This window comes from Scaptodrosophila lebanonensis, unplaced genomic scaffold (assembly GCF_003285725.1).
Source record: "Scaptodrosophila lebanonensis strain 11010-0011.00,11010-0021.00 unplaced genomic scaffold, SlebRS2 tig00001412-arrow-pilon, whole genome shotgun sequence".
Taxonomy (NCBI): domain Eukaryota; kingdom Metazoa; phylum Arthropoda; class Insecta; order Diptera; family Drosophilidae; genus Scaptodrosophila; species Scaptodrosophila lebanonensis.
Genome location: NW_022060739.1, coordinates 10,442,441 through 10,467,339, shown reverse-complemented (window position 1 = coordinate 10,467,339; position 24,899 = coordinate 10,442,441). Strand labels below are relative to the sequence as shown.

Sequence of the window (24,899 nt, the reverse complement as noted above, 5' to 3'; positions counted from 1 at the left end):
CTATGCCCTGTGCTAGCATTTCCCTTCCATGTATTTTGTTATATAGTACGTACTACATACTATATATATATATATATAGTATATATATGTATCTGCCACATCTCAATTGCTATTTTTGTGCTGGCGACCACTTGATTCATTTCTTTCTGCTTTTTCTTTTGCATTTATGAAGTGCATTTTTGTGTTTTCAAGTGCCTGACAGTTGGTTGGCCGGCCATTGCCAGCAATGGGGCCAAAACTAAAACTGAAAAGCTTAAATGATTTAATGAAAAACTACTTAGCATTTAAGTTGCGGCTCGGCCCGCTTGTGCTGCCGAAACATCAAAGCTTTGCCTTATCAACACATTCGACCGCAATTGTTTGGCCTTTCAATAGATTTTCAATAGATATTCAATGAGTGGCTCTACTTGCTCTGCAAACGCAAGCGCTCATCCATTAATTCCGTACATATTTAACAAATTGATAACAAAATGCCACAGAGCCGCAAATGAATGCTAGTAAGCCAATTCAGACTCTCCTTTAATTCCCAGACAAGCCCTTCAATTCTACCTATATGTGGAGTATGTGAACTGTGTGTGTTTGTCAAGTTTGTTTTGGCTTTGCATTTGCATAGAAGATTGCTCTTATTAATACTTCGGCCACTTAACTTCACATAAGCAGCTCCATTTGTGTGTGTGAAATGCTTTATTCCATTCTAATATGTATGGGTAGCTATGTGCATATATCTATAGAAGTAGGTATATAACAATAATCAGCTAGAGTTTGCATGTAAATGGCTTTTCACATAAAATAGGTGGCCATATTAATCTTTAATTTTTAAATTTAAATGCTCATTTTAGTTCGTTTCGGAAGTAATTCGGAGGCTTAAGGATTTTGACTAACAACCTAACCTTTCCCCAATTTTCACAAAATGCTTTAATTAATTGTTTTTAAGGCGAATGCTATAAAACCATTCTAATAATAATCCCTTTTATATACAATGACATCAAAATGTGGTCTAATTTCTTATATTGTTTTTCTTTTGCAACTATTTTCCATTCATCTCTCTAAGAGTCAACCTTGGGTATGTTGTTTAAAAGATATTTATGTTACATCGAAATTTATGTTAAAATTAACGAGCATCTACTTAATCGATATAAATCTAATATTGGTTTTTAGAAAATATTTTCATCTTTTAAAAAACCTTCTTTCTTATTATAATGGAACAAAAGTCTTATAAGGGACAATTCTTAGCCCTATTAAACATATCTTTATTTAACATAAACACAAACTTATTAATAAAGCAAAAATATTTCAAAAATTTTTAATTAACATTTGGGTCGTTGTAATAAAGAATTTTAGTTAGCATGTTCCATCTCCAAACTTGTGTTGTTCATTTGCGCAGAATGTATGCAAATAATTTGTCTGTCTGACCGCAGCTTAAGCATATTATTAATTCAATTCTAGCTTGCAATACAAGTATATGTGCAGATGTACGGCCCTTTATGTTCATACTCGTGAATCGTTACTCATGAAAGGGAAGCGCGAGTATACTATAGAGAGTGCATGTGGCCATTATCATTAGGCTAACCCTTTTTATCATATATAATGACTTTATTACACGGCTGCGTGCCAAATCGAAGGAAGGGCACCACAATACCTACGCCTTCTGCGGCTTACCACAATCCGGCAACAAAGTAATCACCTGGCAAGCCACAAACTATTCAGAACCGCCACCACAGAGATGCTCGCTGCTTATTATGCAAAGCGCATGGCGCATAATTTTGAGGCAAATCAGAAAGCAGTGACGATGACGACTTCGACTTCGACTGCGACTGGGGGTGCGCCTCTAGCTGGGCGTGGCGGCACAACTTACAAAGAAACGCAGAAAAGAAGACATGCAGAGAAGGAGAGAGAGAAAGGGAGAAAGGGAGAGATTGGCGACAAACAGTAAGCATTCAAATAGTTTACAACTGTCACAGACAACGTGAGGAATTTCGGGCACATTCGAAGCTGTCGCAGACTAAATGACTAAATGACTGACTGGCTGGCTGACTGACTGACTGACTGACTGACTGACTGACTGACAAGCAGGCGGTTGACGTGCCACAAATAAGCAAAACACCTCAAGATTAAATGTGCAGCATGGCGTGGCGTGTTTATAAAATGACACAAGATACGCTGTCGGGTTTCTGTGTACTTTATGTTTATCTTTTGAATACGCAGCTCCAACATGCGCCGAGTGGCTCAGCTCGCAGTGTTTATGCCGTAGAGGCACGTGCGTCATAGAACCAGTTTTTGTTTTTACCTGAGATACTGCAGCAACAACTACAACAACAAGAGCAACAGCAACATCGCCAGAAACAAGAACTATTCCGATGAGCAGCAGTAATGAGAAATGGAAGAGCAACAAAAAGTACAACAGAAACAGGCAAGTCAACAATGCAAAGTCGAATATAACAAGAACAGACATTAATTAACAAATGAACGGAGTCATCTGTGCAAATAAACACTGCCTGCCATATGTATGTGGATAAGTCAGAGTGTAAACGCGGGCAGCTGAAATTTCGGCCGTAAATCATTTGCCAGATATATTTTTAAAAAAATGAAAAAAGGAAACCCTTTCATTTCAGTTCTTTGTACCCTTAAGTGCAAAGAAAAACATATAATATCATACTATAGATACAAATAGTGTGTTTTTTGACGCTTTTCAATTTGGAATTAATTAAAATTTCATTACAAATATTAACTAACAAATAGCAATCTGTCTACAATTCTTTTATATTTGCTTCACAGCGCATTAAAGAACTTTAAAACGACTTGTTCATTCAACATTTTCAGCTTTTAGTTGAAATGCAATTTAAATATGAATTGAATTGAATTTTCATCTCTCCTGAAGCTCACTCGAAAATATTCGAATAAACAGCACAGCACTCGTAGTATTTAGTTTGGGAAACTGCCACTGATTTCATTTCAGGCATTCCCTGTCATTAGAGGCACTCACACACACACAGACATAGACATAGACACAGACACACACATGTGTGCGTACTCAATCGAAATTGTTTGCCAATCTATGCTAAATATGCGACAGGCATTAGACCTCAGTTCCTAATGTTCCCAATCTCGTCCCTCCTCACCCATTTCGAGTACCAAGTTCGATTGCAGAAGGCACTGAGCATAGCTCAGACCTCAGAGCGGGCTCGTGCATATGCAAAATGCCTATAACCTCAATGCCCTGTAGTAGCGCGCTTGCTACATCCATAACAATGTGCTGCATACATTTGTGGACTCACTCACACACTCGCACACACACACTCACACTCTTGAGTGTGCTCAGATAAATAGGCAATAAATGTGCATGAGCTGTTCTCGCTGTCGCCTGCCGAAGTTCAAAAAGTATTTTTATTTGTGCTGTGCGTTTTTGTTTTATGTACAATGCAATGTAAATATATGCACAGTGAGCCGAGCCGAGCCAAGCCGAGTCGAGCGATACATGTGCTATATACATACATATATCACGTATGTATGTCTTATATCTGTCTACATGGTAGGCATATACTACATACTTGTACATATATACATCTATCGATACCACATGCCGGCCGCTTGCACAATTGATTACGTATTCCGCATGTTGTATTGTCGCGACAGAATTTAATTTCGTTCTTATGGGACACACATTGGTTCGATCGAGCAAACATTTGGCCCCCCTGACCGCATCACCCCAAACGAAAGAACAACACAAACACATGAATTCGCAAGCAGACAGGCGTCAATACGAGCTTCCCTCCTCTTTGTTTCTATTTAACATCAGGCCTGCTCCCTAATTTCGACTTGCACTTCAAAAGTTTGATGACTTTTGAAACCGCAAAATGCGACAGTTTTGCGGAATTGAGAACACTGATCGGAACCTGAAACATTTCATCGTTTTTTATATATAACTAACTTGGAAGGCTTATGAGATAAGCTAGCTCTGGCTGCCCAAAATGTTTTCTAAACTCCAGAGCTGTTAGGGAAATTTGAAAATGTTCTAAATTGAAGAAATGATGTTCACTGATGATTTTCGAAAGTTTACGAATTGAGAAGTTGAGCGGAATTTGACACACAGCTGCGGATCAATGTGGTGTTGTATATTTGTGGCCAGCACGCTATTGAACTGTAACGCATTGAAAGTTGTTGTTGTTGTTGGTTCGCTCACTCGCTCCGTCTATCCATTGTCTATGCAAAACATACAAAACAAGAGGCAAAAAAAAAAACTGTTGCGTACATGAGGCCAGAGCCCTCGTCGGTTGCTCGACGGGCACTGAGCACTTGTCTGCCATTTGACGTTTGTTTTGTATGCATCGTACGCAGAGCCAAGTGATAGCAGATGGCAGGAGGGAGGGTGGGGCCAGAGGGGTGGAGGGGGAGGCAATGCCGACACCGCCCAGTGCAATTGTCAAATGGCTAAAAGTTCAGGAAATTAGCTGCAAACAAATTGACTAGCAATACGAATGTGAATGCGAATGCGAACACTCACATGGCCGCTCGCTGAATCGAAGCAGGCACAATGGATTGCAGAAACACTTATAAACTATAGATAAAGAAAATACGTAATACCAAACATTTTACCTATTTCGACAGAATCTTAATACCCTATAGACGATTGAAGCATAGCAGGAAGAAGCAAAGAAAAGTGGCAGATACAATTTTTGGGCTACTCATTCATTTGATTATTATTTTATAAATTTAACTGATATGGAATTAATCTTTTACAAGATCATTTAGAGCTTTATAGAGTCTTCAGCTGAACTTGTTGTCCTAAAAATGAATCAATCTTCGATTTTGGCAAGCCTGGGGCTAAAGGTAAAAAGTAAAAAGTAAAGTAAAAAGAAAAGCAAGAACACGACATACGTTTATAAATGTACTTTAAATATGCCTATAAAATATTAGTCAAGGATATTAAGATTAGTTAGAAAATTAATGTTATCATTTGATTATGTAAATGATAACAAAAAGTACAAAATAAACAAAGGCTTGTAAAGCCATAAAAATATTCAAGTCTGTGTTTTCTTTACAGAGTATTAAGCATTACGAAGATAAGCTTTATGGCAGAAAATGTCTTTCAATTCTTCTTTCATAATTTTAAATACGAAATATTTCATTAAAATAAAGCTATAAGCAATAAAACAATATATAAAGTGGAAAAGAACAAATTTGTACAACAATTAAATTATAATAGAATAAATAAGAGCCACATCTAAGAATGTTGAAGCCAATGCGGAGGCAGTAAGTGCTGTTCTCCACATTTTGAAAATTCTGTAGCTGCTGAGGTATCTTCAGAGACCTGATGCGATCTAAAGAATGATTGTTTTTTTTTTTTTCAATTCATGATAAGAAATCCAGGAGCTTTCAATCCTCCGACTGTTCATTTGACATACAATGTTCAATGACATAACATAAAACTATTAATAAAGTTGGAAAGTTTAAAAGATGTCCCAACATAAATTCATTCATTACTATTTTCTAGATTTTAGATAAGCTATCTTCATATAAGCCATTTTTATTCTCTTCATAAATAAATAAGCAATCCAACATTATTCCTAATGATGAGCCTTCATTAACATCATTTCAAACATAATGCATATCATCGGTACCAAATTGAATACTTTTGTGTTTGATTTGGATTTGATTTATTAAAAATAGAAAATACTTGTATATTTTAAACATTGCTATATATGTTGCTGCGTTTACAATTGCACGTTTCTATATAAAGCATGGCTCTAAACACTCATTTCTTTGAGTCTTTCTAATTCACTCTGTTTTTCGCTTTCTCTTCCGCTGCTTTATTTGCACATTTTCATATCAGTTTTAATAGTCTATTGCATAATTGTGGCCGATTCTACGTGTTGTTTTAATTAGCAAGCTATCGCTAAAAACGCGCTTCATTTAGATATACACGTTCAGAGATGTGGAGATACCTGAATGGCTCAAGTGGAAGTGGAGAGAAGAAAAAACCCGCACATTGCCGGTAAAAGTCAGTAATTTCCTTTTGGCTACAATTTTGGCACTTTGATGTGACAGTTTCGTTTCCTGGCTTTGGCTTTGGCTCTGGCCAAGTCTTTGGGGCGCCAGTGCTGCTGTTGACATGCAAAAGCTACGTGACATCGTCCCTGACAGTCGTTCTTGTCCTGGTCCTCGTCCTCATCGTCAGAGTCATCGTCATCAGCATCAGCATCTTCAACGTTGCCACAACGAAACGTGTTACATTTATGTTAACGCTTTTGCACACGTAGTCGGCTTCAAGAGTTTGGTTGGTTGGCCCATCTAGAAACTTGCGAATAATTCTCCGTCGAATTTCTAAGGCAGGCGTGTTATGTAACGCATATACGAGTAGTATGTGGATACAAGTGTATATTTTAGTACTATGGGTCTTCAACTGCAGACAGTTGCTTCGCTTCACTTTGAATGACAGCCATTTTGACTGGGCCCGTTCGTGGTCCGCCTTTCGGCGTCGCCTTCCCAGTCGGAGGCAGAGTCTCGCGTCGTCGTCGTCGTCGTCGTCATTTGATCTGCTCATAAAATTATTAGTTGTGCTGCCAACAACGACGATGACGCCTCTGCTGCAGCGCGACAAATTGCTCGACGTTTGCTTTTTTGACTTTAAGTTTTAAGTATATACTGCAATACACTTGCTGTATATACTATACTGTGTAGTTGCTATCGACTTGGCATTTATTTATTTATTTATTTATAGCCTTTGCCTTTGCCTTTTGCTGTATATTTATTGTCGTTATTTGTTGGCTGTCGCCTCTTTCTCATTTTGGTCATACGGCAGCGGCAACGGCAGCAGCAAACAATTCATTTCGCATATATCACATAAATATGCAAGTCATGCGCAAGTTAGACGACTCCAACGAAGACCACAATGTCGATGTTGACAGCACTCCCAAATCCCCATTCCCCCCATTTCTCTACCCCCTTTCCGCCATTCACCCATTCATCCAATCCCAAAATGCAACGTTGCCGCCTCAACTGCCCAGCACGGTCGTTTGCATGCGTTTCGATTAGAAAATGTGTCAGACTTTTCGCTCTGGCAGCAAAAACTGAAAGAGGGATGCGCTCAGACACTTATGGAACACTCTGGCGGAAACATTACTCTAATTTAAAAATTGTTTCAATAACAAGCTCGACTCTCTGATTGAAAATTCTTGTAAATGCGTTCTTTAAGAAGAAACGAAGCTGCTTTTCCAATTCGCTTCAGCCTAATTCAATTTATGCTGAGAAATACTTCTTCAAAATTTAAAAGGGAGCTAAAGGCTCAATGAGCGACTGAATCCTTTACTCTTAGCCACCAATTCTTTCAAACAGCAATTAATAACGATTTTCTAGTTTATTCGAACTATTTTATTTATGGCACTTATGTGCAACTAGTTTTTTTAAAAATCAATTTGTTTGCATTCTAATTTTCTAACCAAACTGAGCCCAGCCTGAGAGAAGTTTCCTTATCCGTTTTATTTTTCTCCGTTCAAGTCTGTAATGACAAACAAAGTGCCACTTGTTGTCTGTTTAACTTGAAACCCGCAGAAACAACAAAACAACAAGGAAGATGGGAAGAAACAGAGGCATAAACAATGGCAGCCAACTGCAAATCCCTTGACAAAGCTAAAATTTAATTAGCAGGCGGCAAGTTGCGTTTGCAAATGAAATTAAATGTACACACATGAGCAACACACACACACACACAGCAACAATATTCCAAAGGACAGAGTGTGATGCAACACAGATGCCATTGGCAGCAACATTCGCACACCAACACCCACACACCCCTCCCAGGCTTTGCATGTTCCACTTGACGCTAGTTGCGAGCTAAGCAAAAAAGGAAATAAAATACATCACACACAGAGACACCATAGTGCTCTCTAACACTCACACACACACACACACTTAGCCATGTGTGTGTGCGTGTGTGTGAAGTGCTGCTTTTGTTTGAAACACGACACTGGCATGTTTGTAATCCTCGCGAGCTTTACAATAAACACGAAAATATAATTTGCAGAGAGCACTTCCGCTGCAATACTGCCAACAACAACAGCAACAACAAGAAAATAATCAATTCTTCAACACACCAACGAACGCATACTCTTACACGCTCCAATAAGGCCGGCAACATAAGTCTCCATATAATTGAGAGGTTCCGCATTTGCATTGATGCTCCAGAGAATAGACATCCTTTTGGAATAAAAATTAAACCTTTTTTCTTTTACATATATAACTGATAATCAAATAATTTGGAGTAATAATTTGTTTACATAAAGGCAATACTGCTAATAATCATTTAATATTACTAATATTCTTTACTCACAAAATTGAAGTATCAATAACTCTACAAGTTTTCAGGCGTTAGATTAAAATTATTCGATAGCCTTTGGCTTAATAGACTCTTAATTGGTAGTGATTGGATATTATAGATCAAAATCTTAGATTTTATAGCTTTATTGCAAGTTAAATTCGATATTAAGTAATAAAATGCATTATAGTTTAAGCAAAGTATTCTTAAAGCAGCTGCAACGATTTTATTTCAATGGATTTTATTCCAAACTATATATTTGTTTTTGGAAACCATACTAGAGTATAAGCATATAGTATATATATTTTTAAACATAGTGCAGCATAAATGAATATTTCAAGTAAATTTCACTAACTAACTACACCAAGTAAAGGAAATACAGAAATATATGTTGTTTGATATTAATAATTAACCAATTAAGGTTCTATGGCTTGCCGATTAAGTTTTTTCTTGATATGGGTGGAATATAAAGAGGGGCATAAGTCGAATTTAACGATTGGGTTGCATAAGAAAGTTAACTACGATTAGGAGCTCTGGTTTTAAGTATGTAGTATTGCTAATAATTGAATATTTAGAAAATGAATATTTAAAAGTTTTGCTTCAACAACAATTAATAAAAAATTTAAAAAGAAGAACTGGATTTAAGTATTAGTAGTATGTAGTAGCATTAAAGACCCTTTTTTTTCCTTTGCAGTTTCTTTTTATCGAATTTCTGATAAGCCTAATACTGGATAAACTGTTAGACACTTAAAGAAATGATGCTCGTTAGGAAAAGCTGAGAGAAAAAGGAACAGATTTACTTGAACCCATGAAAAGCTAATCTTCGCCTCTATTTTCCAACTAAGAGTTAGTGTATCAAAGGAATCGACAGCGGCTTTGGTAGAGCCGAACGACGAGCGACGCGCCGTGTTGTTGTGGGGCGAGTAAAGTAATACACACACTAATTACCTGGAACTAAATATGGCGCCGGATTTGGTGGCGGCAGCCAATACGTTGCCGTTATCGCCGGATACGACTGATGGCCATTTGTGGTCATGTTTGTGGGCGGCGGTGGCGGGGAGTGGGGCGTGCCCGCGTTACTCAATTTGTTATGCGATGCTGGAGTTGCCATTGCGGCACTCGATGTTGCTGATGTTGTTGTTGCTGCTGCTGCTGCCGCTGCCGCTGCAGTGGCGCGCAGCTCGCTAACATTGCCATTTCCGTTTCCGTTGATATTGCCAGAGCCCGGCCCTGACTGTGGACTATGGCGGCCATTTAAGCCATTGCTGCTGCTGCTGCTGCTACTGTTGCTGTTGCTGCTGCTGTTGTTGTTGTTGCTGTTGTTGGCGCATTCCATTTGGATATTTGGATTTTTCATTGCAACGATTTATGAGCCGCTAGATGGCGCCACAGACACTTGCACAGCACAGCAAAAAAAAAACGGCACGTATGTAAATTGTTATTCTGTTCTTTTTTTTGTTTTAAAAATATTGTTCCTCGTGTTATATGTTTGGCGCTGTTTGCTTTTATGAGCCACTTGGGCAGCATTAAAATTAAACTAATTTGGTTTGCTGTTAGTTGTGTGTGTTTTTATTTAGCTGCAACATTTATTTATATGCTTTAGTTGTTGTTGCCGTTGTTGTTGTTATTGTTGCTTTTATTGCTCATTAAAAGCCCACAATTATTCACTTGTGCATCATTTGCATTTTATTTGCAATTTTGACTCATATTTTAGCACTCCCTTTTATTCACACATCAATAAAATATATATTTATTTGTTGTGTGTATTCGATTTCATTGTTAAAATACAGCAACTTTTTATATTTATTTAGCAGAGCTTTGCACAGTTTTTTTTTTTATGCATTTGAGACGCGTATTGACTTTCGTATTAAGCACTGGCCGCAATATTTATTTTTTCAATTTTCTACGCATTATCCGATTTCGTATAACTAATTAATTTGCCATATATGGGCTGGGTGGCCCTTTCTTTGGGGCTCCTCTATTTGTTTTCGTTATTAACTTTCAATTTTGGTCAAATCACATGCACGTTAACGTTAATGCATTTCGGTATTTGTTGCGGTATTGTATCGGTATTTGCCTTTATTATTATGGCGATCACATAGCAGAGTTATTTTTATTGTTATTTGATTTTGTATTTATTACCTGCACATAAAATTGAATTAAATTGATTTCGATGCCTTGTTAAGTCCCCTCCACGACTTTCGCTCAAAATATTGCATTCATTTATTTATGTGTGGCGCGTAGTTGTGGAAAACAACAAAGACAAAGACAACGACGACGACGACACTTCACTTTGAAATTGTACTACAGGGAACGGCTTAAAAAACTAACGCGAAACACATAATAGTACCTACAATGAGTTGGCTTTGTGATGAGCCAGCCAGGCTTGTGGTTTGCTAACAACTCATAATTTTTGCAGCCACACCCAATTTTTCACATTTGACGATTACAGTGCGTAGTCGAATTAAGTCAAATCAAGAAGAAGGGGCATACACAGAGTGTGTTTAACTTAACGTATCGAGTTATATCAAAAAGTTATACAACTTTAGGTTTAGCTGATTATTTTCTGTTCTATAGTTCGTCTGTTCTAAGTATGTCTTCTTATTAAATGCATCCAACTTAAAATAGAGCTGCAAGTTGACTCAAATATTCATATATCAGTTTATCAAAAACCTATACAATACTTTACAAACTTCACACCTGGACCCTAGAACAATATCATCATAATCTACATATATTGCAAAGTCAATTGCTGACTTATAGCTCGCAAGTTGCACATTAAATGATGAAGGCTCCAATATCATAGGGAACTCGAACTTATTCCATAAACTATGATCATGGAAATAAAAATTAAAAATACTACAAAAAATTACGAATGAAATATTAAACAAATTTCACTTCTCTTCGATTAACATAATTTATTTAAAAAAATGCACTAAAATTCTTTTAGAATATACAAATGGCTTAAAACAATAGTTTAAACACTTTATAGGTTGATTTTGTTGTTGGTTCAATTGCCTGAGTGTTGACTGTACCTTTATATTTAGCACCTGTATCTATAGCTCTAATCAGTCGGACAATAGCTTGCGTATCAACTCATAAGTGAAAAAAGGTAAATAAACTTTAAATATGGTTGTCTGTGTTTATACAAGAACCCGTACCTTTAACATACCTATATTTGTGTACGAAAACAACAAAAACAACAGCTTCAACACAATATAGTATAATGCGATACTTGGAGCCAACTAAACAAGCAGACAACTGACGTCGCGTCACCAAATAATTGTGAAATTTTAAGCTCATTTATTTACAATAACATCAGCTAGAGCTGTGTGACAACAACAAGTTCTGTAATGATGGCCTGCCGTTACAAAGAAATAAATAAATACAAATTTGTTGCGAATCGAACACTCTATACTCTTACAGATAGACGTGCTATATGATATTGTCAAGCTATTGGGTTTCATACGAGTATGCAGGCCTGTTCCCATTTCCGATTTGAATTCAATTTGTCGAAATTGTCAAAATAAGAAACTGCTCGAATAAATAGCAACTGAGCAAAGAGGAAGACAAATTCAGTTAATCAGTTAAATCATATCTGCGCATGAAAGCCAGAGAGAGAAATCACTTTTCTTTGAATAAAAATTATAAAGAAATGGCCATCGAGTCTAAATACTGTCAAAACTATTCCCAAATTCTTATTATATTGAACATAAAAGCGAAAAAGAGAGCAGCTTTTGTAGATGGAATATGACAATGAAGGTATTCCTCCGTCTAACTGATAAAGAAAGTAGACAATCAAATTGTTTCAATAAATCGGAATAATTTCTTAGGAAAGCATTGTTTAAATTATTCCAACGGATCTAAACACTTTTTAGGAATTCCATATAAGATATCAGTCGATGTTGCTTAAATTAAAGTCAATATTAAGACTGCCAATCAATGATTTATTTCTAAAATCGATTGTTTCTTTGGCAGCCATATGTTTCTATCAGATTCGACATATTAACAAATGACAATTGTAAAGTTTTCTTTAAATAATGAATAATGGACATCTCTGTCTATCTGTAAAAGGATAGAGCCCAAACAATAATCCATAAAATTGCTTTGTTTTGTGGAAAGCTTGATATGTTTTCCCAATCTAAGTAGACAGTTGGACAGACAGAAGACAAGTTAATACCTTCATAATGAAAACCGTCACCTTAGTTGATGTGGCTAAAGGGTATTAAATGCCTAACGTTTAGTTTATACTAGCCTTTTGCTTCAGCTTCGATGTTCAATTGCTCGCTCTTTTTTCTCTTTCTCACTCTCTCTCTCTCTCGCTCGTTCTCCCCAAGGGGGGCAGGGGAAAATAAATTTATAAAAACCACCCGAGAGCCGCCGTGTTGGTCAAATAGTGGTTGTTGTGGTACTCATATCTGTGGCCGACTCTTTCGGACAGACGCGTTCTTTGTCGCAATTGGTTTTCGTCTCGGGTTTTTGTTTTCTTTATTTAACTTTTATTGTGCCCAAGTAAAATATTTATGTTGCATTGGGTATTGGGTGTGTGTGTGTGGCAGTTGAAACATTCTTCATGGCATTTTCTATTTTTTCAAAACTCTGACAAACTGCTCTGCCCAGCCGGGCTGTCTATTTTCAATTTCTTTGACCGAACCAAATTGACGTTGGTCTTCCCGTATTGACAGAGTGTTGATGAGTTGCTGTTTGTACATGGCCAACACATATAGACATAAATATGCGTAAATAAACCATAGAGCCCATGCATATTGAATATGTGTCTATATATGTGTGTGTGTGGCAATGGAAAAGACAACATCGAAACCAAAACTTGTCATGTGTTTTGTAAGTCAGAAGAAAGTGCAAATATTGTCCGACTTTTTGGCTTTTCTCAGCACTCGTATCGGGCAGAAATTGTGACAAGATACACACATACCTATGTATATATGTATGCACTCGTATATGTGTACACTGGTATGCATACACTATGTATGTAGCTGCAGAATTGTAGAGTTCATTTGTATTGCCCCATGATTGGTTGCCAAGTTACATGACACACATGTGCTTCGTAAATTGATTCAGGCGCAGTGTAGGGCTTGCAAATGCACTTGAAGAAACAAATGCAACATCATTTCTCATTCTAAAACAATTCTAAGACATTTCTTGATATGTTTTAAAAAACAAAACATAAACATAGAATAAAATAAGTAATTAATCTGTTTGGGAATCGCCGATTAGGGCATACAATTTTGTTTTTAATAGAAAGTAAAATCTTGATATTTGGGCGGTTAGTTTAAGTGAGAACTTTTCAAATAGAATAAGTAATTAATCTGTTTGGGAATCGCCGATTAGGGGTATAGAATTTTGTCTTCTATAGAAAGTAAAATAGTTGATGGCTGTTGAAATTCTTACTACACCTTAATTTCGCATTTCCACTCAGTTTCCGAGACTATGAATAACTTTTATAAGTCAGTGATCCAAGGATTGTCTGCTTAAAAAGAGCGAAGCTTTGTTAAGAATTGATTTTTGTGCCCTATGCTTAGCAGCGAAAAGATCCCCTTTTAAGGATATGAGACTAAGATATCTGATGGGGATTATCGATGATAAAGAAAACAATGAATAAGACGAGCTGATAATAGAGAACTAGAGGCCGTGTGCAGTGTAGACCAACAGTAGTAGGGACCCCTGCGTCTTTGAATATAGTCTGCGCCTTCATCTACAGGGAACGAGACGTCTTTGCAATGCAAACCCTTTTTCTTTGAGTGTAATAACTCCTATATGAGGTAATGGTGAAAGAGCCGCAACAATAAGTGCTTTGACATTACTCGTAATTACTTGTTTTACGCTCCGCTGCACTCCGCTCACAAATAAATAACTAGACAGAAAAAAGCCAAATCCAAACACACACCAAATTGTCGACAATACGAACATTTCAATTTAATTTAACATGTTTTTTTTTTTTTCTATACGAGCACTATTCGTTTTTTGTTCATGTAGCGATACGAATTACCACATGTTTGCCTTTGAACGAGTTCCGATGAAGCCCACTAGAGTTTGATTAGCCCGGCTCAAAGCTCATCGCATGTGGGGGGGTTCTATATATAGAGAGAGTACCTAAGTCCACGCATAGCTCTTAAATTTGCACTCAATTTTCTTTTCAAGTATGGAAGGCAGAACACAACACAGCAAACGGCAAACGGCAAATTGCAAATTTCGTAGCATTTATGGTCTCTGTACATGCTTTAGTGCCTTCATTTACACACACTTTGAACTTTATCGTGTTGTTTGGCGCGCTTCGGCAGCAACAACAGCAACAACAACAACAACAACAGGAATAACAACGATAACAACTACAACAACAATTATCGCATAAAAACTCAACATTTACACTTTGAACTTTGTTTTAGGTGCCACTCGAGCTCAACTGTCTGTTTTGTAGTTGCTGTTGTTGTTGCTGTTATTTTGTTGTTGTTGTTGTTGTTGCAGCGATATGAAAATATTCAGAGCGTAAAGCTACGCTTTTCAAAACTACACTAGACAGTTGGTTGCCACAAAATACATACGCAGCTTGTCTAACCAATGGGGTGAGGGATATTTAACAAAAATTGTGGCCACATTTTTTTTGTTTCTTTTTTTTTCGAATGCACAAATTATTTTTAAGAGATTTGAAAAGCGGAAAGACTTGCCAACCTTTTCATCTGGCTTATCTGAAAATGTTTAGGAAACTGTAACTTGCATCCAACTTTGTGTGAAAAGTGTTTGTCATAAGTATTTTGAACGCACATTTGCGATACATTTTCAAAGTGAAAAAGTTTCTCAACAACAAGCCAAATATTGTGGTTTTTTTTGCGTAAATAGATTTTTGTCACACGTGTTTTTAGCCAGCTTTGAAAAAAAAAAAGAAAAACAGAAAACACTTTTGAAACATTTTCGCGCGAGCTTTTGTCAAATTTTGTTTTCATTGCTGTGCGCTTCAGTTTTGTTCACCTTTTCGGTTAAATATTTTGGGATACACTTTCTGTGCGAGCTGTTGGCAGTTTGTGTTCAATATGGCCAGCACTTTGTTGTTGACGGCTCAAAATATTCGGGGAGCAGCTAAAATAAAATAAGAGACCAAAAATATTGACAAGTGACAATTTCCGTTTGTCGCGGCCGGCAACAAAAGCGGGTTTGATTATTTTTCTCGAGTTCCAACAAGACGAGTTGTTGTTGTTGCTTTTGGGATGCTGGCTATGGACCAAATGATTCATTGTAGGTGCCGCCAAGAAATCCATTACGTGAGTGGCAGAATGGGGAGGCGTGTGTTGGAAGCATTACGTACGAATGTCGACTAAATATAACATATACTTGTAGTTCATATCTATGTACTTTCCATTTGAATAGACTTGACTGAATAACACTTGTCTTGCTCAGTGACTGCCGATATTATTTGTATTTGCACACATGTTTTTGGCCTTTAATTAGCAATAGAATTAAGTATTGTATAACAATGTTTGGACTAGAGGGCGCAGCGACCTTCGCATGAGTCGCTTTAAAACCCATTATTGCTCATATTTTGAGCGAAATACAAGTAAGTACACATAGCTGTGAAGATGATTATGTTGGATATGTGTGGCTGGCACGCATCTACAACCTTGATCCCAGCCATTTATGTGATGGCTCGTTATGGGACACACCCAGACAGATAGACAGACATACAGATGGACAGACAGACAGACATACAGACAGACAGGCCATACATATGTTTGTATTGTTGTCATTGCCGTTCGCTGCACTGAAGCGTGAACTGAAATGCGCAAATGAATCGGAAATTGTTTCAACAACAGCTAGCCGCAGTGTTTTCCAATACAATATTCTATATAAATGTTCAGCTGCTTGCCTTTTTTTTTTTTTTGTATTATAGTATTACTGTTGTTGTTGCTGGGCTTTTGCATAATGCTGTGAAAAGTTTCGAATGCATGACAAAGCAATATAAGAGCACACACTATGAAAGGTAAATATATTTTCATTTATATATGTACATATATGTACAATCTGTGATATAATCAGCTGGAAGTATAGCCAAACCAATTGGACACATTACCCCTTTCCCAGCTCCAGTTCCAGCGCACATTTGGCACAGGTAGGTAGGTGACGGGTCTATATATAGTTGTTGCCAGTTAATAGGCATGGCGTGTGCTAATAGACGACTATTTCAGGCGCCAATATATACATTGCATACAGCAGATAGTCACGTTTGTTAAGAGAAATGCTCAATAAGAGTGTTAGAATCGCGTTTGGAAACCGCTTCGCAGCCAATTCTTGCGACTATCTCTGGCAAAAGAGCCAATTGCCCCTTTTCAGAATTCTGTTCAAACAAAAAACATCAAAAATAACCTGATTTATGCATTTTAGATTTATGGGCCAACAAAATAAACTCAACATGAAAATACTTATATTTTGAGAAAGTTTGCCAAATGAATGGAAAATTTAAACACATTTGCAATTGTTTGAAAAATTTGACAAGAGTGCAGAATAGTCAACTTTTCAAACTAATTCATTCATTCACGCAGTCATTCGCACAAATGTTGAAAGCACTAATTAATAAAATGATGTTGGTTTTCTTACTTTAAGTTATTTAAAGCAGATGAAGAATTTGCGACTAAAGGAAATACATATATTAATAGTTGTAGAATGTACTTGTGAAAAGTAATAGAGAAAGTCAAGCAGTTGTCACTGGAAATTGAAGTGCATTAAGGAGCTATTTAGAGAAGCAGCAAGCCACCAATAATACCCTACAGACATATAGAGAAGACTTAAAGTTAAAGAACTGTTCATAAATCACAGTAAAGAAATGTTCATAAAAACAAACAATGTTTAATAATGAATATTCTATCTACACAAAAAAATAAATACAATATAGTTGTCTTGTCTGAATAATGTTTACTAAATTGTTGAATTATTTCTCCAAGGGCTGTCCAGCAGTCCCCTTCACCATTCTTAAAAAACCCCCCATTTTCCAAACCTTTTACAAAATAGTGCATTCAATTTCCGAGAAAAATGTCTGATGCATTGAAATATAAAGTCAACAGCAACGACCACAGAAATGAATCAATTTGAACTTGTAGAGCAAATATTTTCATTTAACAAGTCTCTTACAGCGGTTTAGTTTCATTTATTTTTCGATTTTATTGACTAATAATCTAACAAATGGAGTCTTCTGTAAAAAGTTTTCCTGCAAATAAATCAAAAACTAGTGCTAAGTTGCTTACTATTTTTAAAAGTAAAGAAGCTTTCACACATTTGGCTAAGATAGTTTATGATATGGTAGCATTTTTTTTAAAGAGGATAAGAAAACAGGAAGCTGAAGAAGGATTGAGAGCCACATTTATTCCAAAGAAACTTAGTTCAGCCAAGAACATAAGCCAAGTATACCTCTATTTTATGTATACTCGTATTTTTTATAAGTAAAGTAAATTTAACAACTCTAGTTATTTTTAAATTTGTTTTTTAGTAATTTGTTTAACTTTTTTTGTGTATTTGTTATTTGAAGTGCGAGTAAATATTATTTTGCTGGTTATTTCCAGCGGCTGTCACAATATTTACCCATTTATTTGCTTTATGTTTTTCAAACAATAGGATATACTTTTTTGCGTCACTATGCACTACACTTTGGGCTTTTAATTGCAATAATTACAACAACAAGAACATGTACTCGTACAACAACAACACCAACAACACCAACAACAACAACAACAACCACAGCTACTACTAAAGCAGCGCTTGCACTTTGGCTTTGAGTTTGAATTGCGCGCGAATTGAGCGCGCTAAACAGTGAAGTCAATGATATCGGAATAGTACAAGTAGTTACAGATGGAGACGTGCGATTGTGTGTATCCGTGAGATACAGATGCGCGCGTGTTTGCTGCTGCTAAGCGAAATGCGCCGGCGTTTCGTTCTAAACGTTTTGCACGTCGACGTCGGCCAACTGAAAACGCGATTGTGACTGCGCGAGCGACGATTGAATGACAAACTGCTGCCTCTGCCACTTTTTGCGCGCCGCCCGATCTGCTTAGCTTTTTTGTTGCTTTTGCTGCCGCTGCCACTGCCGCTGCCGCTGTCGACGTCGCAACAGCAACAGCAACAGCGACAGCGCCAATGTATCGAGCACATTTCATACGTACGGGCATTATGTATGTATTTACCAGTATGTATGTATCTATGTTTGTATGTACTTTAGCCATTGTGTACTCAGTTCACGATGACGGCAAAGGCAGCGGCAGCGGCAGCGTTCGAATACAAAATTATTATTGTATTATTATTGTTGTTGTTGGATATGTGTAAATAGAGAAGCATGTAAGTGTGTGCGTGTGTGCTGGGAGGGGGACTATACAAATATATTGTTGCGCACACACGTTGACAACAGCTTAGTGCTAGAAAAATGCTGGGCAATGGCAATTGTATCCGCGAGATACAAAACAAATACCTCACCCACATGCTAGCAGAATATTTGAAAGCAGAAGCGTTCGGGATTTAATGCATTCGCTGGCTCTGCTGATAACTCACAATATTTTTGCAACATTTCGCCCTGCACAACTCAATCAGATGACTTGCTTAAATCATGTGATGAAATCCGTCATAATTTCTTAAAATTGGTAATTGTTTTGATGGCTGTCAACAATTACCTACAAATGTCTAGAGCTTAAAATAAAAAACCCAAACTGCCAACTCTTAAAGGGATGCTTATTGGCGATCAGAACTCACTAATTAATAGGAGGTGGAAATTCATCTTTTAAAGGATTTTAACAATAACATTTTATTTATTCAATAAAAAAACACACACACAACCAAACTTGGACGAATGCAGCTTAGCGAAACATGTTCAATCGTATATTTAAACGATTCGGATTACACGGCCAATAAAATTTAATTGATTTGAAAATAATACTTCCATTCTTAAGCTATATCATTTGAAAGGTTACAATATAAAAGAATGTGAAATAAAATAAATAGAAATTATTATCGAAACTCTTTTAAATTTTTGATTTTTGAAAGAATGCTGATTCCACAACCAAAATGTTATTGGACTTTCACTGAATTTGATTTCTATTTGAAGGATTTTCTTAAAATTCAAGGTATGCATGAGTGTAAAATTCTATATATGGCTTAATATTCTATATAACGTGTAATAGAAAAATACGTTTTTTATTCGTGTTTCTCAAATAATTTTAATACTAATAATTAATAATCTCATTTCAAACACACATTTTAAGAAAGATTTCAATTACTCGGAAACTAATCAAATAATGGAATTCGAAAATGAAAGAATTATACAAATTTGTGGAAAAGCTGTTCAGAATTTCCATTTCTTCTATTTCCTGTCCCGCAACTCAGTTTTCCATCATTGAGATAAATAAACGGGCTCTCAAATATTGAAATCAACCAAAAAACATGTACTTTTGAAAAACTTGAACTATGGAATGCAGCTCTGATACATATTCTCGAAAAATTCTCAGCTATATGATCCTCTTAGGATGCCATTAGGCATAACTAATGCCATCTCATCTTCAGTCTCCGATATGCCTTATATTAAAGAATGTCGTTCTGCCGTTGCCATAAGAAGATTGAACGCATAACCCATATATGGCGGAGGGTATTTCACAGTCAAGTCTATTCCAGCTCTCGCTCCGCTTCAGATATGCAAGACTACCTGACTTGGCACGATTTTAGCTTTTTCCCCTCTGTCTCTCTCTCTCTCTCTATCTCTCTGTTGCTCTTTCTCTCTCTTTGTCGCTGGCTGGCTTGTTTGTTTTCGTTTCGCATTTCTTGCCGGCAACCGCGACATTTGTTTAATTTATCAGTTAACAGCTTTTGGCTTTTGCCTTTGCATTTAGCTGCTAAAAGCTACAGTTGCAAGCCATTTTATATTCGCGCTCGTATTTCATTTGGGCTTCTTTTTGTGCTTAGCCCCAGCTGTGGAAATTTTGTACTTTTTTCCAGTGGTTGTTGCCGTTGTTGTTGTTGCTGACAGCGACATTGGTCGGCGTAATATTTATTTTATCTACATGCGAGTATGTACCCAAGTTTTAACGAGCAAACAATTGTCAGCTGACCTCTAGAGTAATGCAATGCATAATCACTGTAAGCCTACGTACAAGTATAGGCTGTTTCAGAGAGGCTTTCTGAATATATCTTGAAATAATATTGAATATGTTGTAAGAATCCAACTTATCTAGCAAGAAATTTCAGGGCACAGGCAAATTAAAAAGCAAGTTTTGACTCCTTATTGGAATCAGGAACGATCAGGCATTATTTATCCAAGTCTGGCCATATGGTAGGTCAAGATTGTGTTGGGAACGTTGAACTCGCAACAATGATTGATGCGCAGACTTAACGTGGTTGAGCCCCAAAGCCCCATTCCCATTGCCAAACGTCACTCTCAGCTCTCGCTGGCTGTCCAAACACATACGCCCCCATTCACTATACTGCTGCATCCACATTAGAGATACATATGTATATATATCTGCCATATCAGCTAGAAATTTAATTAAAATAAACCATATGCCGCAATTGAGTTGCAAGCGTTTTGAAAACAAAACGCCCCTAATTACGAGTACAAGCGCATAAAAATGCCTTCGTTTTAATGAAACCAACAATAATAATAACAAGTGGCAGCGGAGAGAGAGAGAGAGGGGGAGAGGGCGGAAGGGGAGGGGGCGCATTAAATGCAAACAGACGCCCAACACTTGAAAAGCCAAAAACGACAAAACAGACGCGCAGCCAAACAAAACCATTTTCGATAATTGAAAACAATAATTAAAATTCTGATTGAAGCGCCGAGTCGCGCGTCAAGCACTTGTAGGGAGGCAGCACAGCGACAGAGAGAGAGAGAGAGAGGGATGAGAGAGAGAAGGTGGGGGAAATACTCCCCTCTTCGATTCCATGTTCATGGAAGGCCCAAGGCGACAGGCTGCATAATAAAAGTTCATTCAGAATTGTAATTTGTGTCTCAAATTGTTGCTTTAATATGCAGAACTTGTCGCCCTCCAATGGATCGTAGATATGCATATCGGCTGTTGTTGCCTCTTCTTCTTCTTCTGCTATCTCTCCTTATGGCGCATTGTTAGCCGTTAGCCGTATTTGTGCATGCGACCAAAGAAGTCAACATCGCTGTCATTGTTATGGTCGCAATGGCTTGTCATTCATTGCAGTTTTATTTTCGCCTTGGCTTGGACCGACAAGCCACAGAGAGGCTCTGAGACAAAGGCAGAGACAGGGGCAGAGACTGAGGCGGAGACAGAGACAGAGACAGAGTTCTCGGAGTCAGAAGTGTGCGTGATTTTTTCAATTAATTGCCGGCAGCACGGCATTGTCCGATTTCTGCACTGTCGTTCCATATTGCACAATCATGCTTGAGAACTAAACGGGACTCGAACTCACAAAATCACAATCGTTTGTCGTTCTCAGCATTGTTGTTGTTGTTGTTGCTGGTTGGCCGCCAGCTGCATTGTTTGGCTTCTAAGTCGTTGTTTGACAAAAGTTCAAGCATAGTTTTTGCATACATCGTTCTTCATCGCTCACTAAGTACATCATTATCTACTCGTAAACACAAATACTTTGCATAATTATGCTTGATTAGTCGAGTGGAGGCTGAGCAGAGGAAATGGGGTGACTTGGGTGGGAGAGGAGCTCGAGGAAAGGAGGAGCAGAGTTGCAAAGAACTTGTCATCGATTGCCTGCCTGCTTCATGTTTGACTGTGAACAGTGAATTGAATGGGCGATATAAAGTTCCTACTAATTGGGTGCATTTGAATAGTGCTAGCAAATTTTAAAAAAGACTTTCTTTCAAGTAAGCGAATTGACAGTTGAGAAGAAGAAGTAGTTGTTAGAATATATTGGAAGACGGGCTGCTTAGAAAAATGTTTAAAAGTGGCGAACGCACAAAACTTCCCTTCAAGTAAGTGAATTGACAGTTGAGAAGAAGAACCACCTTATTCTTAGAATAGAATCAGAGCCGTAGCCAAACTGCTTATATTTTAAAGTTCAACTCTAAGTGAGAACCTATAATAAGGGTCTACGCTTGAAAACACCAACCCAATAAGACCAGCTGTATGTTGAATAATAATAATAATAAACAATACTCGATAAATGCAACGAAATGAAATTCCTAAGCTGCTTATCTAGATGCGAATGAAGAAGACTTGCTTTCAAGTAAATAAATTGACAGTTGGAAACAAGGAGGTGAATATTTTAAAGTCTAACTGCAACTCTAAGTGTGAAACTGATAGACCCTACACTTGAAAACACCAACCCAATAAGATCAGTTTTAAGTTTAATAATAATAATAAATAAAAAATAAACAATACTAGATAAATGCAATGCAATCAAATTCCTAAGCTGCTTATCTAGATGCGAATGAAGAAGACTTGCTTTTAAGTAAATAAATTGACAGTTGGAAACAAGGAGGTGCTAGAATATTGCTAGAATGTAGAATATTCTATTTTTGAAAACACCAATCTATCAAGACCAGTTTTAAGTTGAATTCACACACAATCTGCTAACGATTAGCAGCAAAAATTCAGGCAATGCGGCATGGCCTGCTCTCATAAAATAAAAGATCAATTATGAATAGATGGGCTTGTTCTAGAGTCCGACAACAGTACTTGGATAAATGCATTGCAATGAAATTCCTAAGCTGTTTATCTAGATGTGGCGGTATTTGCCAACAAATACCAGACAATTTGTGACAAACTGCCACCAACAACAACAATGCAGGTTACGCCCAACGACTAATGCGTTGTTAGAGGCAATGAATGCAACGCACTTTGTGTTGCACGCAATCGCAAAACATTAGTGCGGACAATGCCAGCTGCGTGGCTCGTGGTTTGGCATTCCTCAGATACAGTTTTGGGGGGGGCCGGACACGCACGCGCAGCTAGAATTACAAATCTTACAATTTTTTTGTTTGTTACATGTTGCAGCTATTGTTGTTGCAGCCACAATTACAGCGATTGCTGGCGATTGGAAGACAACGCTTTGGAGCGCCAAAGCAAAACAAAATAGCAAAAACATCAAACAGCTGATTTAATATCTCGCAGTTCCAGTTCCCAGTTGTCTCCACACACACACACACACACACACACATACACAGCAATTTCTTGGCAAAATGATTAGGAAAACAGGTTGTGCGAGCGTGGCCGGTTGAAGATAATTAGCCAGATCGGGGCATGACTCAAAAGTCTGGTCCGATGCACTCGAAGCTCGGAGCCAGCATAACAGTTCCAATTGGCATTTTTATTTATTTATACTCTTCTCCTCTCGTTTCTTATTTTTGCAATAACTTCATTGTTTGTATTGTTGTCAGCTTTTATCGAATTTCTGGCAATATTTGTTTATTGCGTGACGACGTTGCTTTGCATAATAAAATCTGTTTTCGAATAATTGAAATTGTAGGTGTTGCGAGGCAAAAACAAAAACGCACATTAACAATAATTACTGTTATTGAAAAGTAAATAAATTCAAATTAAAAACGATTATAATACAAATAAGATGCTTTGAACCTTCATTGAAGTGAACAAGTAAGATCGGTTAAAAGTTTGAATAAAATAAATGTGAAGAAAATATATAATAATACCTATCTTGAAATAATAAAGGTGATGGTGTTTTCAAAAGTTTTACCTGATTCAAAAAACAAGTAAATTTAAGGAATGAGTTATGAAACGAACGACGATGAATGTGCTGCTTGAAAACCGAAAACCTTCAAGAAATCTTGAATTTATAAAAAATTAACCAATATTTTTGTCTGCGTAAAATGAAATTTAAGGAGGAAGCTCAGTAGAAATGGACTCCGTTCTGGAAGTCATGTTATTCAGTTCAAGTAGAAGCTGAAGTGTTAATTGCTTATGTTACAAAAGAAATAATAACATTGTATGCAGTCAGTTAATTCTGATAAATCAGGTTGTTCCGATTAGCTATTACTGATAACTGATTGACACGCAATTCTGATTGGTAAAATTAAGCTGGTCTTAGTATTTGTGGATCAGTTAATCCCACTAATAATGCTCGACAGCGACAGCTGCTAATGAATTAGAAAAAAAAATAAATGAAAATGTCAACAAGCTATAACAAATTAATTTCAGCTGGCCTTGGAAAAAGGACGACAATGACAATTTACGTAACAACAAAATAAAGAAATCAATAGAGTAGCGCGAAATTCTAGACAATGTGGATACGTGTGGTGTCCATGAATTCGGAACTTCTCAAAAATAAGCCCCAACCCGACTTTTTGTTTACTTCCTTATGTGTTAAAAATTTTGTTATTCGTATTTCTGAGCCAGATTTTTGAAGATAATGGAATTCCCTTTTAAGCGGCATTTGTTTTATTTGTCTGTTTATATAAATACGGAAGCTTTAGGTTTTCACATTACTTCCATATGGTTTTTGAACATTTTCAAAATGTCCTACATCGTTTTCCAGCACTACCAGCCGGCACACACACACACACAAAATAAATGTTTTATTTTCATTTGCAGATCATTTCCAAATCATTCACTGAAATTGTCGTCCGCAAAAGCATTCATTAAATGGCAACAACAACAACAACAATGGCAAC

General features: G+C 37.1%; 1 protein-coding gene across 6 annotated transcripts in view; it reads right to left on the bottom strand.

Annotated features, from left to right (window-relative positions):
* Positions 1-24,899, bottom strand: part of LOC115632031 (CUGBP Elav-like family member 1) — an 86,151-nt gene that overhangs the window by 25,314 nt on the left and 35,938 nt on the right. The window contains exons 1-2 of one of the 6 annotated variants that reach the window (XM_030528981.1): positions 18,159-18,211; positions 9,260-9,888 (exon numbers count right to left, since the gene is read on the bottom strand). The exons of 4 other annotated variants lie outside the window; for them this stretch is intronic. In XM_030528981.1, the coding sequence (XP_030384841.1) occupies positions 9,260-9,668 (409 nt within the window). In that variant the 5' untranslated portion in view covers positions 9,669-9,888; positions 18,159-18,211. Of the gene's footprint in view, positions 1-9,259; positions 9,889-18,158; positions 18,212-24,899 lie in introns of those variants that run through there. One more of the 6 variants, XM_030528980.1, reaches the window with a different exon arrangement.